The sequence below is a fragment of the Bactrocera dorsalis genome, chromosome 4 (genome assembly GCF_023373825.1).
Source record: "Bactrocera dorsalis isolate Fly_Bdor chromosome 4, ASM2337382v1, whole genome shotgun sequence".
NCBI lineage: Eukaryota > Metazoa > Arthropoda > Insecta > Diptera > Tephritidae > Bactrocera > Bactrocera dorsalis.
Genome location: NC_064306.1, coordinates 60,217,795 through 60,234,874, shown reverse-complemented (window position 1 = coordinate 60,234,874; position 17,080 = coordinate 60,217,795). Strand labels below are relative to the sequence as shown.

Here is a 17,080-nt window from a genome sequence, read left to right as displayed (position 1 = left end):
CACTTTTTTATACTTGCCACATGCTACCACTATGCATTGCGTTGATTTTTATGTGCGCATGCGCAAAGCCTTCACGCAAATTAAAAGCGCGCCACAGTCACACAATCGCCATCGAAACCACAGAGGCGCGCAAGGCAGAGCGCGGGGACGGCAACCAGCTGCGCAGCACAACAAACAGTTTCAACGCCTTGGGGTAGGCAATGATATGCGATGCATATTTCGTGCACACTTGCGGGCCAAAAAATGAATGCAACTCTAGCGGCGGCACATACCTCAGCCACAGCCACACACACATACTCACACGCGCAGCGCTAACTAACAGCCGCGCGCCGTAACTCTTGTGGCAGTGCGTTCGCTGGCGTTGCGTTGCTCCTTGCCGCGATGCTTTTTCACTTCAACGCCCATATATTGCGTTGGTGCAACATACACTTTGCTGTTGTTGTTGTTGTTTGGGCATTTTGCGCAGGCGCTAACGATTTGTTGAGGTTGTAAATAAAGGAAATCGTTGCATGCGGCGGGAAATTGAAAAACATCAGCGCAAATATAACAACAAAAGCTATATAAATTTAAAAACAACAACAACAACGCTGTTGAGCGTAATATTTTAACGCAATGAAAATAGCAACAATAACAATTGTCCAAATTGTTATGCGCTTTATGAAATTTATATGCACACATTTACTAATGCATCGCCGTACGCGCGCTTGTGTGTGTGTGTGGGTGTCCACTTATATTTACTTGCCGCCATATATGTATATGGCCTCGCCGGTTAGTTGTGCGACCACAGCGCACACATTAGGGGAATTTCAATTACTCCAAAAGTGCGTCCCGAAGCGTCGCAGCCGGTTGGCTGGACCCTGCCACTGCAAACCGAACGGACCAATCGCATTTGTGTTTGCGTTATTTATGAGATGGCATTGTGGTGCGCTTGAGCGCAAAATATTTTTCCTTAATTCTATTTTTATTTTTGTGAGCAATCTTCTCTGTGGCATTGGTGTGAGGGACTCCCAATGCGGCATGTTATTTTATGCATAAGTATTAGCAAATTCAATTAGTTGCTTGTATTGAATTTATTTAGTGGTAAAAACTCATTTTTACAGATTGATATTCAAAGTAGTTCAATAAATCTACGATTTTTTTTTTGATGACGACAACCTTTTAAATTTCTAGAACTTCCTTCTTCTTTTTTACTGCCGTAGACCCCACTTACACGTTATACCCAAGTTTGCAACAGCGCACCAGTCTTTCTTCCTTTTCGCTGCTTGGCGTCAATTGGAGATTTCAAGCGAAGTCAAGTCCTCTTCCAGATGGTCTTTCCAAGGAAGTGGAGTTCTTTCCCTTTCTCTGATTCCTCCGGCGGATACTGCGGCGAATACTTTCAGAGTTGTAGTGTTTTTGTCCATTCGGACGACATAACCTAGCCAGCGTAGCTTCTGTCTTTTAATTCGCTGAACCATGTCAATGTCGTCGTATGTCTCGTACAGCTCATCGTTCCATTGAGTGCGATATTCGCCGTTGCCAATGCGCAAAGAACCATAAATCATTCGCAAAACCTTTTTCTGGAAAATACGTAACGGCGACTCATCAGATATTGCCATGCTTCTGCAACATATAGCAGAGGGGGAATAATGAGTGACTTGTAGAGTTTGCTTTTGGTCTAGAACTTCCTAACTATCTAAATTCCATGAGATTTTAGCTCTCTGTAAAAAACCCACATGAGAACAAGAACTCTCTAGCAAGTGCCTAAATATGTAGAAGATGTGAACCCTATGTACCGTGGAGTAAGTATTTAGCTGAGATCCTTGGATGAGCATTATATTACTATCACCTAGAGCGGGTATATGGAGTGAGCGATTCTCTATCTATAAAAAAAATTATGATTACCAGTTTCCTTGAGTTAGGATCCATTATCTCTTTTCCATATGGTCTGATTCAAATAATTTGAAAATATGACATAGTGGAAACCACGCCTTATATAAACCCAATTTTTTAACTGGATTCAAAGTATTATATGCCAAGAAAAAAACCTTTAATAATAAGAATTTATCCAAAATTGTTTAGTATAAATTGAAGATACAAAATATAATGAAATTTTCTTCAACATTATGATAAGAATGAAGAGTGTATTTAGCTGACATCCTCGCACGATAATTATAGTAATCCGACTTAGAGAAGTGTAATTGTCATGAGGGACCATTTTTCTATCAAAAAATTATATATTACGAATTTCTTTGAGTTAATAGTAAAGAATGTGACATATTTGTCATTAAATATGACACAGTGAAAACCACGCATTACATTAACCAAACTTTTCTAATTGGTAATACGTTATGTCAGGGTAGAAAAATCTCAGAGTAATCGTGTATAACATAAAACAGAAGAGGATTTAATTTAAGAAAGTTTTATTTAACAAACTGACAATGTTTGACATAAAAATGACAGTAGATATTGTCATTTCAGTGAGTCAATTGTATTTTCTACAATAAGTTATACAAAAGTAATATCAATTGTGGCTATAATTATATCTATATATTATATATAAGTAATACATATATTGTATATACTACATATGTATATATATGTATGACACGTGCTGTCATTTAGAGATCAGAAGTTGACAGTTTGACATATGGCAGACCATTCACATTACTGTGATGGGAGCTGAGCTGTAAAAAATGTCAGTGCTTGCCAGCATTTCGCCTTCGAAATATAGCAAACATTTTATAAATATTATATAACAAACCTCCAAAAAATTACTTATAATATAAATCGGGTCTCAGTGGCGCTCAAACTTTTTTAGTTACTAACCTTATTATTTTATTGCAGAAGAAAGTTAAAAATAATATTTTCAACTCTATATTGTACTTTTAATCATTAAATATGTAACAACTAATTGTTCCTCTTCTCTGTTTTCTCTTTGCAGGTGGTCCTCTCGGCCTGTTCTTCGTATTTCCAGAGCCTTTTTCTGGACCACCCCGAAAAACATCCAATTGTGATATTGAAGGACGTGCGCTTAGCCGAACTGAAAACATTAGTCGAATTCATGTACAAGGGCGAAGTTAACGTGCAATATTGTCAGTTGTCGGCTTTGCTCAAAACGGCCGAGTCGTTAAAAGTAAGTCAACGATAGCATAAAATACATTAAAACCGAGTTTACTTTTTTTTCGAAAATACCAAGTTTAAAGTCCTTTTTAACTAACACTAATCCCGCTCTCTCCCTCTACTTCACACTCATCACACTTAGGTTAAGGGCTTAGCAGAGATGACCAATCAGAATACCACACTCAGAGAGCCAGAACGTGAACCGGATCGCCTGAGACCGCATTCGCAACCAATTAAAAGCACTTGTGACAGTCCCGTCGATACAGCGTTAGCGAGCGGGTCCAATACATCGTTAGCCACCTCAGCCGCAAACTTAGCCACATCAGCCGCTTCGTCGCCAGCCGCCGCAGCCGGCACAGCCTCAACAAACGCCACCGCGAACGCAACAACAGCGCCAGCTACTACGACGCCAGTCAGCACAACAGCGGCTGCCGTTGTGGCTGCAGCTGCCGCAGCCGTTGTAGCGGTCACTCAGCAACAACAACAACAACAACAAGCTGCCACAGCGTCTGCCTCCACATCAACGACGTCCACGTCAAGCACAAGCGCCGGCAGCAGCGCCGGTACCGCCAACACGGCGTCGACAGCGCAAAAACGTGACGCTAGCGGTGAACGCAGCGGCGGCGGCGGTAGCCCGTCATCGTCAGCGCCACCCACAAAGCGTCAACAAATGTCACCGGAACGCGACTCCTCACCGCTGCCGCTTGATCTCTACCAGGGGCGCAGTGCCGCCGAAGCCGCAACACTCGGCCAGGATGGTGGTGCGCGTGCCACGAGCGAAGAACGCGATGCGACGACGCATGCCATTAGCAAAAATAACAACAATAGCAGCAGCAATAAGAATACGACGAGCAGCGGTGGTGGTGGCGGCATTACCAGTGGGATGAGCACGCAGACGGCGCATCACAATAACGGTAATGGCGACAACAAACCGTCGCGGCGACGCGACGACTCGGACGATGAAGATGATGACGACGAGCCGCATCACGGCATTACCGCGCTCGATTCGCCGCCCGCACGACCCGGCTCCTGCAGTGTGCTGGACGTGGTGGAGAAAATCGAAGAGCCCGACAGTTACGACGAAGAAATGGATCTAGACGACGATGTGGAGGATAATAGTTCGAACGATGCTATGGGTTTGAATATGAAAATCGGCGCTGCTATTAGCCACACTGCGGCTGCGCTGGCTTTACCATCACCGCTGGGTGGTGGCAGTGGCGGCGGTGGCGGTGATCCAGAGTCGGCGCGCTCAACACCCGCTGCTGCAACCAGCTCAACATCGTGCGGCGGTCTCATACTCGCCTCGGATCTCACACACCAACAACAACAGCGTGCGACCTCGCGCAGTCCACGCGATGCGGCGAGCATTGAGCGACCCGGCAGCAGTGGCGTTTGCGGCTTGGCCTCCACCTCGGCGGGCATGAGTCCCAGCTCGTCGGCGGCAGCCGCTGCCGCAGCGGGCAGTGATGCGCTGGCGGGCACCTCCGGTCTGGGACCAGTGCAGTCTGTGCCGCTGGTGAGTTTTCAGTGGAAATTTGTTTGACTGAAGTTGTATTTATTCCTCTACTTTTCTTTTTATTATGCCTTAGTCACTGAAGAAGGAGATCGATTGCAGCGAGGATGACAACAGCAACAGCCGTCACATGCATCAGCCGCGTTCGGCGTCGGCGGGCGGTGGTTTGGGCGGTGATTTGGACTATCGCCTGACCACACACGAGTCGGTAAGTGCAAATGTAAACTTAAAGGCTTGTCCTTTCTATTAAATTTGCATATGAAAAAAGCAAAAACAACAAAAAAATAAGAATAAGTGATAAAAGTGTTTAGTTTTTCTTTTGTTGACGTTTTCACTCCTGTTCGATTTCGATTTTCAAATTCAAATGATACCGTTACATTACTTACTACTTACTACTACTACATATAAAATACCACCATATATATTCGATATATATTTATATATAAATATATTATATATGCAATATATATTTATTAAATATGTTTTTTGCTCTTCGTCGTGTTCTTTGTCTATGAATTTGTTTACCTACTACATATCTACGTACATCACGTTTACTTTTTCTATACAATATAATCACTAGGATACTTTTATGATTAAGTTTTGTACTTCTTTTGGTTTTTTTTTTTTGATTCCAATGGCGATGTTTTGTTTAACAGTTGCTGTCGTTGATAAATTTTGTTGAAAGAAAAAACACATAAAATAATAGCGTAAGAGCTTCAATTGCAAACATTTTAAGCTTAAATAAACAAAGCGCACATTTTTGATTTATAGCCTCCCCAAACCCACGACAAAAAATAAATTCAAATAAAAAATCGATAAAATAAAATAAAACACTAACAATTTTAGTGCCAAAATTTACAATTTTCTGCGACAAAATTGGTTTGCAAAAAATTGGTAAATGCGCGCCATAAAAAGCGCCCGCCCCTCCAAAAAAAAAAAAATTTACAAATTTGTTGCTACATTGGTAGAGAAAAAAATTAAATTATAAAAATCTGCACGAAATTTCCATTTTTCAAATTTCCCTTTGCATTTCCGCCAAATTTTATATGCGAAAAAAATCCTCGCCTTGCCATATAAATTTTCGGTTGACATTTTATGCTTGCCATGTTGCATGTTTGCCGTATCAAAAATTGCTAAATAAATAACACACGCTTAAAAATAATATTAAAAAATCTAAACACAAACACAAGTTCACATATATCAGTTATTTCCCATTCGGACGCCATTTATATGCACATACCCAAACATACTCACATCCATACAACTATATGCCCACCACCTGCCACACAGCCTAACCTCACGCGCGCTATTTTCTGTCGCCAATTTCGCCGTTTTATTTATTTAATAACTCGCTGGTAATTTTTCGATTTTTTTTTCTCTTTTTTTTTTAATTTTTTTGTTAGCTTTCCCTTGTTGTTTTTGTAGCGTTAGAACATTTTACCATTCCGTTGCTGATTTTGATTTTGATTTCATAAATGTCGCGTGTTGCCGTGTGCTCAATTTTTTACCGCTATGCTCTATAGTCTACACAGATACACATGCGCTTGCTCTACTACATACATATATAGCTATTGTTGTTTTTGTTTCTATAACTTTTTGTTACTTTTGATTTTAATTTTAATTTCTCCGCTATGTTCTCGCCTATCCCGTTGTGCATTTTATTAGTTTACCAGTTTAGCCAAAGTTACACACACAGACACACACTTACATGCATTGTCTCGGTCCCTTGGCCGCCCAGCTGTTCATTCACCTTTCCGCCCCGCTCCCGCCCTGCGCTTACGTCCACTGCCTATGCATTTGTATATAGCAAAATAGTTTATTGCGTTCTATGCGCACCATTTAATCAAATTTTCTAGTAAGCTATTCGTTTTTACCGTTATTTGAAATTCTGCGAAATTAATATTTCTTTTGCATGCATACAGTTTTCATGTTTTTGCGCAAAACTAGCAAATTTAACGAGCTTTTTGTAAAATTAATAAAAGTAAAGTACGTAAAAATATTTGGTTTAGTTCGAAAAAAATAGTATATTTTATTTAAGAATAGCAATAATTAATTAAAAAACTGTAATATATGAGATATATTATTTTTTAGCATACTTTTAAGAGCAAAGTTCAAAGTTATGTAGTATAATAAATATAAGTTTTTAGCATACTTTTGAGGTCAAAATTCATTCATTACTACTCGAAGTGAAGTATTATTCATAACAACATATTTACTATAAAAAAATATAAAATTAGAGAAAAATTTTACTTTGGGGTATATCATATTCGCAAAACTGTGCCTTATATCTGGATTCGCCATATGTACCTTCATAATATAAAGATGAACCGAATTTCTTACTAAACGTTTGTTGATATCGTTGTTGTTGGAGAAAGTTAATAAGGAAAGGTCCTTGGGCTAAAAAAAAAATCGCATTAACTTTCTGTTCTATTGAGAGAAAGTGCATAAGATTTTTTTCTGAAGAACTCGAGAGTGTGGTCGATTTCCTCGGTACTTAGTCATGTCAAGTCATGGCATGAAAGAATGTGCCGAAATTCTTTTGTTATTTTTCATTGAATATGAATTTTGTTGTTTTCTAAGTAAATTAAAGCTTCTACTGGTTTTACTAAAATAAACTTAGATTGTTGAGAAATTATTTAAGATTTGTGTAAGTTCTCTTTTTAAAAAATTACGGATCTCAGCATTTTATTTGAGATTAGTAGATCAGCTGGGTTGGTTAGGTTAGGTTATACTGGCCACCATACACACTCTTACTGGTCCTTATTAATGTTAGATGGCTGTTAAGTTCAATTTTATCTGAAGTATTTGTCATACAGGATGTCACCCTTTTTGCGAACCTTAAAAGTGGCTTTATATCTAAATTTAATACTTATTTAGTCTCCTGAAGTGCGAAGCTCCTAGATACCTATGACGAGTTCTAAATAATGCTGTATAAAAGAAAAGTAGGTGTTCCAGCGTCTCTCGCATTCGTTGGTCTGCCTTTCGCTTTTATGTATGGTGCCAGTATCCATACTGGAGCAGAATGTATTGAGCTCATCGCTTTTGCGATTAGAAGTCGACGGCTGGAGCGCACACAGACTCTATTTGCCATAATTTTTGTCAAGGCATTGTGAATCTTATTTGCTTTATTTGTTGTGCATTCCAAGTGCCCCGTGAATTTCAGTTTGGAGTCCCATATTACCCCTAAATACTTTAACTCTGGCTGTGAATTAATCACACACTCTCCTATAGTGAGAGTTCTTTTTCCCTCAATTTTTCTGGTGCTTATAAGAAATACTTCTGTCTTTTACTCAGCCAATTGCAAACTCATGTAACAAAAGCATTGTCGCAGACCATTTATACATTCATTAGATTTATTTTGGAGGTCATCAAGTTGTTCAGCGTTTTTTGGTTATGGAATTCTTAGCACCCCACCATACACAACATTCCATAAAAGAGGTACTCCACTTGAAACAGGGTAGCCCTTTGTGTCTACGTTGATGTCGTGGATCAACCTTCTATTTTCAAAATAACTCGTAATGATATTTATGAGATACTGAGGGACACGTATTTCATATAGAGCTTTGAATATGTTTGTCCATTTAGCAGATATGTATGTATTAAAAATAAAAAAAATATTTGCATGTGAAAAATAAATAACTTTTATTTAGCTTTCCCGAGAATTTCTTTACTCCTACTTTGTTTTTAATAAAAAACTGTTGCAAATAACCCTTTTGCTCTGCTTTTGCACTGTAACAAAGACAAGTGGCAAAAAAAGCAAGAAAAAAAATTAAGAAAAAACTGGAAAAGATATATAAATAAAAATATGTATGTATGTAAAGAAAGTAAATATGTAAATAAAGTAGCAAGTAACGAGTTAGCTAAAGCAAAAAACGAGTAAAATGATAACGAATGTGGTGAATAAGAAGGCGTTAACTTTTTTCTAAAAACAAATATTTTTGTTGTTGCAAAAAATAAAAGGCAAACAGCAAACGCACTTCAAATTCAAAACGCTTGACAGATTCCGTTAGAGTATAGCTTGTCTCAAATACACACTCAAAACATGTATACACGCATACATGCTTACTTGTGGGTATGCATGAAGGCAAGCCAAGAGGCATACCAAGAGGGACTTCAAAATATATATTTTATTTGTTTATTTGTTTTTGGATTAAAAAAAATGTTGTAAAATGCTACCTGGAACAATTTTTTTACACACATCTCACATCTTGTACTCGTAAGTACAAATATTTGTAAGCTTTTATTGAAGAGAATATATTTCTACCCTCACCAATCGTTGCTGTTGTTACGCTCTTTGAAATGCTACAAAAATTTTGTTGCAATCACAAATGTTCGCAAAAAACACAAAAGGAGGTTGCCTTATTGGAAAAAGGCGTCTTCGTACTTCATGAAACAACTTACTTTTTAGTAAAAATTTGTCTCCGAAACCAGTTTCAAACCATTTATTTCTTAGTTTTCGTGTCTAAACCCCTTTTAAGATACCCTCATACACTACACCACTGTATTGTAACTAAATATCTGCGGTCTCTGTAATCTTTGTCAAACACAACTCTGTTACGTTAACATTAAGCTGTTGCGCCTGTAACATTATTTCAGCAGCGCTGCACTTCAAAATGTAATGCTTTTATTTTGCATACCCTCAGGCGGCAAGCAATAAGTAGATGATGGGCGCTGCTACACTTCAAGTTGAAAGTCCATGGGGACATTTTAGCGCAAGGATTTTACTTGCTACATAAGTATCTATGGGTTTTATTTTTGAAAAAGAAAAGTAAAAGGTTTTAGCAAAAATAACGGTAATTCTCTGCAGAGGTTCTCTCGAAGCTTTTCTTCAAATTTTTTATGTCGTGAAAAATATTTTTTAGAGCTCTCACATTTGCGATTCTCATTACTTCAGTGAAATGATCATGTATGTATGTATATATATGTATGTGTGTATGTATGTACGTATGTACATTTATGTGCGTTTGTGATTTGTTCAGTACGAGTGTTTCTATTTCTCTACCATTTCCCAGCCTACATTGCATTCCGGTTGGTGAAGTTTATTTTGTGTGTCTGTTAATTCCTTTTTGCTCACGTTGCGTACTTGCAACATGTCTTTTTGCTGCTGTCAAATGCAAGCGAATTCATATACTATTTTATTTTAATATTATTTGTTTTTTAATTTTTTACAAACCTTTATACACACAAATGCAGAAGCGAATATGCATATATGGTGGTAAGGTTTATTTTTGTAGAAACGCCCTTCCGTGATTCCATCACATTTTTTCATGCTTACTTACACACCTCAATGCCCCAGCGAAGGTACTCGCATGCAGTCGAGAGCACGAATGTTGCAAAATGACATTTATGTACATATATACATTTGTATGTAAATATATACATATGTATGTATACATATATTACATTGCTGCAATGTCGCTTTGCTGTGTTTTTCTTATCTTTATTGTCAATGCGTTGTCACTCACAGCCAAACATACCTTAGAGCTTCATATCCATGCATACTATATGTATACATATGTGTGTGTGAAGATGTACATTTCACTCTTTTCGCTATGGATTTGTTAATGAAATAAGAAAACTACAAAACTTCAATTTATTTCAGCCCATCTGGGTTATATATTTAAATACAAGTTGGCTCTTAGATTCTACTCCAGTGGATTCATGTCATTATACCTTGAACAGGGTATCTGTCTGCATACACGCGTATTTCTCCCTCAAAATTTGAGCTATCGATCTGAAATTTTTAACTCGTCTTTTTCTTGCCAGAAGCTGTTCATTTGTCGTAATCGCCCATAACCGACCGCTATAGCATATAGCTGCCATACATACTGAACGATCAGAGTAAACTTTTTGTAAGGAGAACTTCTTTACTTTACGAGATATATTCACGAAATTCGGCATGGATTATTATCCTAAGCAATTATGTAATCTCTAACGAAATTGTTCAAATTGGAGCACTATAACATATAGCTGCCATATAAACCGAACGTTCAAACTTATGTCCTTGTATGGAAAACTTTTTTGTTTGTCAAGTTATTGTCACGAAATTTGGCATAGATTATTGTTCTAGAGAACGAAACAATCTCTACAAAAATTGTAGGTGTTCAGATCAGACCACTATAGCATATAGCTGTCATACAAATTGATTGTTTAAGATCAATCTTTTGTATGGAATCTTTTGTATTTGTGCAACCGAAATTTACGCTTTTTCTTATTATCAACTCCTTTTCTTTTCATTAAGCTCATATTTTCTCCAATTTACTTATAAATATTTATAATATCTCAATATGTTGCAAGAATGTTGCTTGATTTGCTATACATTAGAGAATATAAGTAATAACGTCTGGGTAACGACATTTCTTTTTTTTATGGAGTGCCAATAGGAATTTTGTGTTCTTTCGATCTACCGTTTTGCACATGACTTTTGCAGCTCGTTCCATTGGGTTTTGACTTTCTTTACCGTGCTTCTGTGGAGATCATCGTATAGACAATACAAGGGTTTCTCAATGTTGATCACGTTTTCGGATATTAGCTGTACTGCATTGTTTGCAATCTAATCCACTATTTCATTGTCTTTTCCACTGCTGCCCTGCCTCCCAAGGCACTTCTGGCCGATAAGCGATACGAGGTTACTGTCTTGATTGCTGCTTGGCTGTCTACTTAGATGTTGACTCTGGAATTGCCTGCAGGAGCATTAGAGGCTAGTTCCGCGGCTTTCGCAATAGCAAATTCCTCAGCTTAAAATATACTGCAGTTATCCGGGTACTGAAAAAAATATTGATATGCAAACACATTTTTATGCACATAGACATATATAAAATATTACTTTTTAACGATTTTTAAAAACAAGAATTTCATGGTTGCAATTTCCATATAATTTTACAAAAACCAATTTTATTTCTTTTTTACATTAGGCAGCCTTCCTACGTCTTTCAAATCCATATATGAACATATAAATATTTTGTACGCGCATTTACATATGTATGTATACATATAAAAATATTTATTATTTTCGTTGGTGCAATGATTTTTCATTTCCTCTCTTCAGCTTCGTTTCAATCAGTATCTTTTTATCTACTTCTACTGTCATGTCACTTTCTTTTAATTTTGAATGTCGTTACGTTGTATAGTGGAGTACCTTTGCATATATACTTATAAATGTATATACATGATATTTTTTATAAGCTTAACATATGGCAAAAGGTATTTTTCTATACATATGTACATATGTGAATATATATATGATTATTTAAGTGTACACATAAGCGCTTTTCTGGAGTATTTGTGCTTGAAAGCGGCACAGTGTAATATTCTCGAACAAAAAAGAAGCACATCCAAGAGTTTTTTTTTAATATAATTTGAAAGTTTGTAATTCAGTAATATATCGAAGAATTCGCTTACATAATTTTACAAAGATTTTTTTTTTTAATTAAAAATAATTTTAAATTTAATTTTTCTTAACTTTTTCAATTACACAATTTTAGAGTTTTTTCTAATCGATAATTACAAATATTAATTTAAAAAGGTATACATTTTTTCCAATTGATTAATTTGAAAATTTTAATTTATCTATCTATTATTATTAAGTAATTAAAATTTATGAGTTTTTTCTAGTTGATAATTACAGCGTTTTTTTAATTAATTAATTGTAAAATATTAATTAGAAAATTTTTTTTTATATATATTATAGTTTTTATTAAAATTTGTAATGAAAATTTTGTTTAATTAATTAAAATTTTAAAATTAATTTAATAAAAAATATTTTTTAAATATCAAATTTTTTCTAATCAATTAGTTTTACACTAATAATTTAAAATTAAAAAAAGTTTTCTTATTAATCAAAATTTTCAAATTAATAAAAATTAAAATTTTAAAAGTTAATTAATTAAAAAAGTTTAAATTAATTAATTAGAAAAATTTATTTGTTTTTTTATAAAAATTGCTAACTAATTAATTTGAATTTTTTAATTTTAATTAATTAGAAAAAAATCTTCACTTATTTTAATTTTTAATTATCAATTAGAGAAATCTCAAATTTTAATTTATGTTAATTAATTAATTCTAATTAATATTAGTTGCAATTAATTAATATTTTTTTAGTAAAAAAATTATAGGATCTCTTATAAATATTAATTTTGTATATTGTTTTCCGTAATTTTTAAATCTTCAAAGGCAATTTCTTTATTTTTCAGTAAAGAGTAGTTTTTCTTCATAAGAGTTTTAATAAAAATGTTTCCTGAAAGCTTTTCAAAGCATAATCCTCGGGCTTAAAATTAAATGCCATCAAAAAAATTAAATTTTACAAAAACAAAATTAATTTACTTTTTTATATAATTTTATTTAATTCTGAAAAAACAAACTTTATTTACACATAATTTTTTTAATTTTGAAAAAATATATTTTTTTTAATGTATTTAATTTTTTTTATAAAAATCAGCAATAAACTGTTCTATCAAATTTTTACCACAATTTAAGCTGTCCTAACCCACTGTTCCATTTACTGAATTTTCCCCATTCATATCAACAAAAGTGCCATTGAGTTTGAGTGAAAGTGTTGTTGGCGCAAAAACGAAAAATTAATAGAAGTATTTTGCCTTTGGCATTTAACATTTTTTGGTTATTTTTGGCAGGTGTTCATTGCCATCTACAAATGCACACAAACACACAAACACCCATGCATACATATATACTTACATGCATTTGAATTGAGTTTTATATGTAACTGTGTTTGTATATCTGCTTTTCATGGCATTCTTTTATAATTTAAATACATTTGCACTTTTCTATGTGCGAGAAAACACATATATACATACATATATAGGTGTATGTGTATATGCGTGGCTTGTGTGTGTGAATGCATTGTGGTTTCAATTTACAGGTGCACTTTTGAGCATATATGTATGTTTTGTATATTCGCTTTGATGTTTTCTCAATAATCTTACAAATGCTTTATTTCGAGTTGTTTGCTGAAGATAATGACAAGCGGGAGGAAGATACATTTTATTTAAATTAAATTTTTTTAAATTAAATTTATGGACAATTATTATACGTTAACTTAAAAAGCAAGCCTTACGGCGAAGTAAAATGCTAAATTTTTTCGAGGGGAATAGTTTTGTTTTTGTTTGTGATTAAGTTTGTAGGCGGACAGTAATTAAATAAGGTTTGAAGGCAATTCAAGGAAAAAATCTGTTGCAACTTCTGATCCAATGGTATCCATATACCTGCTATTTGATTTATTGTAGCCTACATTTGGGATGAAATTTTTTAGAATTTGAACATAATATATTTATAAGTTATAGAGGAGAAATGTTTCATTTTGAAACCTCTTTTTATTTTCTGATTCAATGATAATTAACCTTTTAAACATTTGAAAATTTCGTAGCCTACTTTTAAGATGAGAGAGAATTTTTTTTTAATAATTACTTCAAAAATACATTTGCTTTTAATATATAATATTTTCTGTCGATAATTTGTGACTAATATCCCATCGAAAAATGCCTATTTCAAAATTGTCAAATTTAATGAGGTTAAAATGCGAAGTATACCTTTAGGATTCAAATTAATGGAAGTTTTTCACTGCTTCTATTGGTCTATTATGCCCTCTTCTATATCACATATGGTCACAAAAGTCCAGCACTCTAAACAGTTCCAGAAGTTTGCTGGGCGCGCTGGTGGTAATGTGATCCTTGTCCACGTAGTTATCTCATTGCAAGAACCACTGATTTATGTTTATCTGTCATCAGCGCATCAATTTTAAAATATAATAAGCAATAACAACTCGCATATCAAGTCTGAAGCTTTCAAAAATATCTGACAGGATGCAGGTCCATTAAAAGGACTGACAGCATGAGACAATGAAGCAACGAAAATTAAAAAGTGACAAAATTGTGGCATAAAAAGTATATATATATGTGTGTGTGTTAAAATGACGAGTAGATGAGAATGGGTTTTGATAAATTCAATACAGTTGTGTATGCATATACCTCAATGCGTATGTTAAAAGATTTCTATTTATTGCAAATAACGCACACACACACATCCATAAACTTACGAACATATTACAAATAATACTATGCCCCTACAAGTAGGCTACTATACTGAACCTTTATTCTCATGCCACATAAGTGAAGCTTATATGGACCTTGTGGCATTTACCCTCACTTCACCCTCGTTATACTCTTCCCGTAATCCCTCTCCCGCCCTTTCCCACACCCCCAGCGCATTCCCATTCGCGCAATATCAATTTACAGTTTTAAGTACTTTCATAACTTTTGTATTTGCACATTTCGTACACTTCAACGTCACTAGAGTTTACACCCCCAACTCCCTGCTCCACAAGCGTGCTTGCAACATTTCAAATATATGCTTAATACATACCTACATATGAAATATTATATGTTTTACTTGTGCAAATGGGGGTCCTACGTACGAAAATAAAGCGTGTTGCCGGCGAAAAAAGTTCAAAATAACGCTTTTCAATATTTTTAAAATGAGACAGTGCAACATTTCGCTCACTGTTCACATTTTAATTTTTGTTTTTAATTTTGCGTGAAGTGCTGGCAATGTCCTGTCCACCGTGCTGCCACTCGCACGCACACAACTGCAAGCGTATACATATTAAATGTGTATTTACGCCGTTAGTGCACCAAAAAAGCACAAAAAACGGCATAAAAAAAACCAAAAGGAAAGAAAAGTCATAATAGCTCATCCCCTTTGTGTCATTTGTTGGCCCCATACTCAGCTCTTACGCTGCTCTGCTTGCCAGCATTGTTTCGACTCCGTTTTGCCCGCTGGCTGTTAGGCGTCCGCGGTGTCGTCGCCTCACGTTGCCACATGAAATTTGGTGACATGTTGCAAGTTGTGAAATTTTTCATCATCTGCTCATATTCCCCGAGCCGCAGAAAATATACAAATTCATAGAAATTCGCATTTCATAGAATTACGTACACGTGTGTTTGTATGTGTAAGTGCGTTTTCATATGCGCCAAAAGTTCATATAGAAAGTTAGTACAGCGTTGCATATATTAGGGTGCAAGGTAGTTTTTCAGAAACAAAAGTAGTTTATTTTAATGTTTGATATACTCATTGTTTTAAAATAGAGGTGGGTTTAACAGCGACTGCAATCCCGAAAAATATTTGGTAGTCCCGAAATTTCGGGATCAGAAAATATTGATCGGATTCAAGTCTTTTACGAAATTTTTTGTGATTGAAATCAATTTTTTATAGAATGTGAAAAACTACAAGTCCAAAATAAATTGACTTGAAATATCAAAACGTTTATCCCGAAAATATTTTAACTTACATAATGATTAGCTAAGTAAGACTATTACAGGAGATATAGGAAATTTTGGTAAATAATTATTTCTTCGCAATATTTCTAATGAGAAATTTCGGGATTTCAAAGTAATGGTCCCGAAAAATTTTCAGAACTATAATGACATCATACGATTTTTCATTAAATCATTGCTTCTGCGTAAAATTTCGGGATTTCAAAATAATGAATCTGCAATATTATCGGGACCATACTAAAAATGTACGATTTTTCATTAAATTATAGATTTAGTGTAAAATTTCGGGACTTCAAGTTAATGAGACTTTCGGGACTGTACTGAAAATGTACCATTTTTTAGTAAATCATATATTTTTTGCAAATTAAATAATTCCGAAATTTCGGGATCTCGAAAACTTTTCGGGACTCAAAAATCTTAATTTCATTTCTATATATTTTTGATTGTTTTTATTTGGATAACATTATAATGGTGGAACCTTTGAGCTCATTATCGTCGCTTTTTAGACGATTTCAAAGTCATAAGACTAAAAATTTTTCGGGACTGCACTGAAAATTTGCCATTTTTCAGTAAATCATTGATTTTTCGCAAGCGACATTGTCCCGAAATTTCGGGATTTCAAAGTAGTGATCCCGAAAATTTTTCGGGACTGCACTCAAAAATCTTAGTTTCTTTGTTTTATATTGTTGAGTGAATTTTTTTAGATAACATAAAAATGCTGGCTTCTTTGAACTAATTTTCGTTGCTTCTTAGACGAATTTTCTAAAAATATTAAATTTAAAAGTTTTAAACAAAATAAAATAATTTTTTTCTATCAGTTCTATATTAAATTTAGAAATTAGGTAATTTATGCCCTCAAGCGATATTTGGAATGGACACTTTGTATTAAAAACCAAGCTAAATATATCTAATTTCAAGGGATTTTTGGGAACCTTAAACTTTCCAACAAAAAATTACCGAAAAATCGATGAACTTTCAGATTCTTATTTTGCATATTTAAAATAGATAATAGAAATACTTTAAAGTACACAAACTGCCTAATCGATGTTAGATGTGTGCATATGTGGGGTCTCAAAAGCAACGCTTGATTGAAAGACCTTTTACCCCTACTCCGCTGTCTGTCTTCCAGATTTAACTGATTTCCATAGAATGCACAAAAAATACTAATGAGCATTGA

General features: G+C 34.8%; 1 protein-coding gene across 15 annotated transcripts in view; it reads left to right on the top strand.

Annotated features, from left to right (window-relative positions):
* The window catches only part of LOC105229801 (platelet binding protein GspB), a 453,756-nt gene that overhangs the window by 375,973 nt on the left and 60,703 nt on the right, over window positions 1-17,080 (top strand). For all 15 annotated transcript variants that reach the window (XM_049454139.1, XM_049454128.1, XM_049454127.1 and 12 more), the window contains 3 exons: window positions 2,924-3,115; window positions 3,245-4,618; window positions 4,692-4,823. In XM_049454139.1, the coding sequence (XP_049310096.1) occupies window positions 2,924-3,115; window positions 3,245-4,618; window positions 4,692-4,823 (1,698 nt within the window). The remainder of the gene's footprint in view (window positions 1-2,923; window positions 3,116-3,244; window positions 4,619-4,691; window positions 4,824-17,080) is intronic.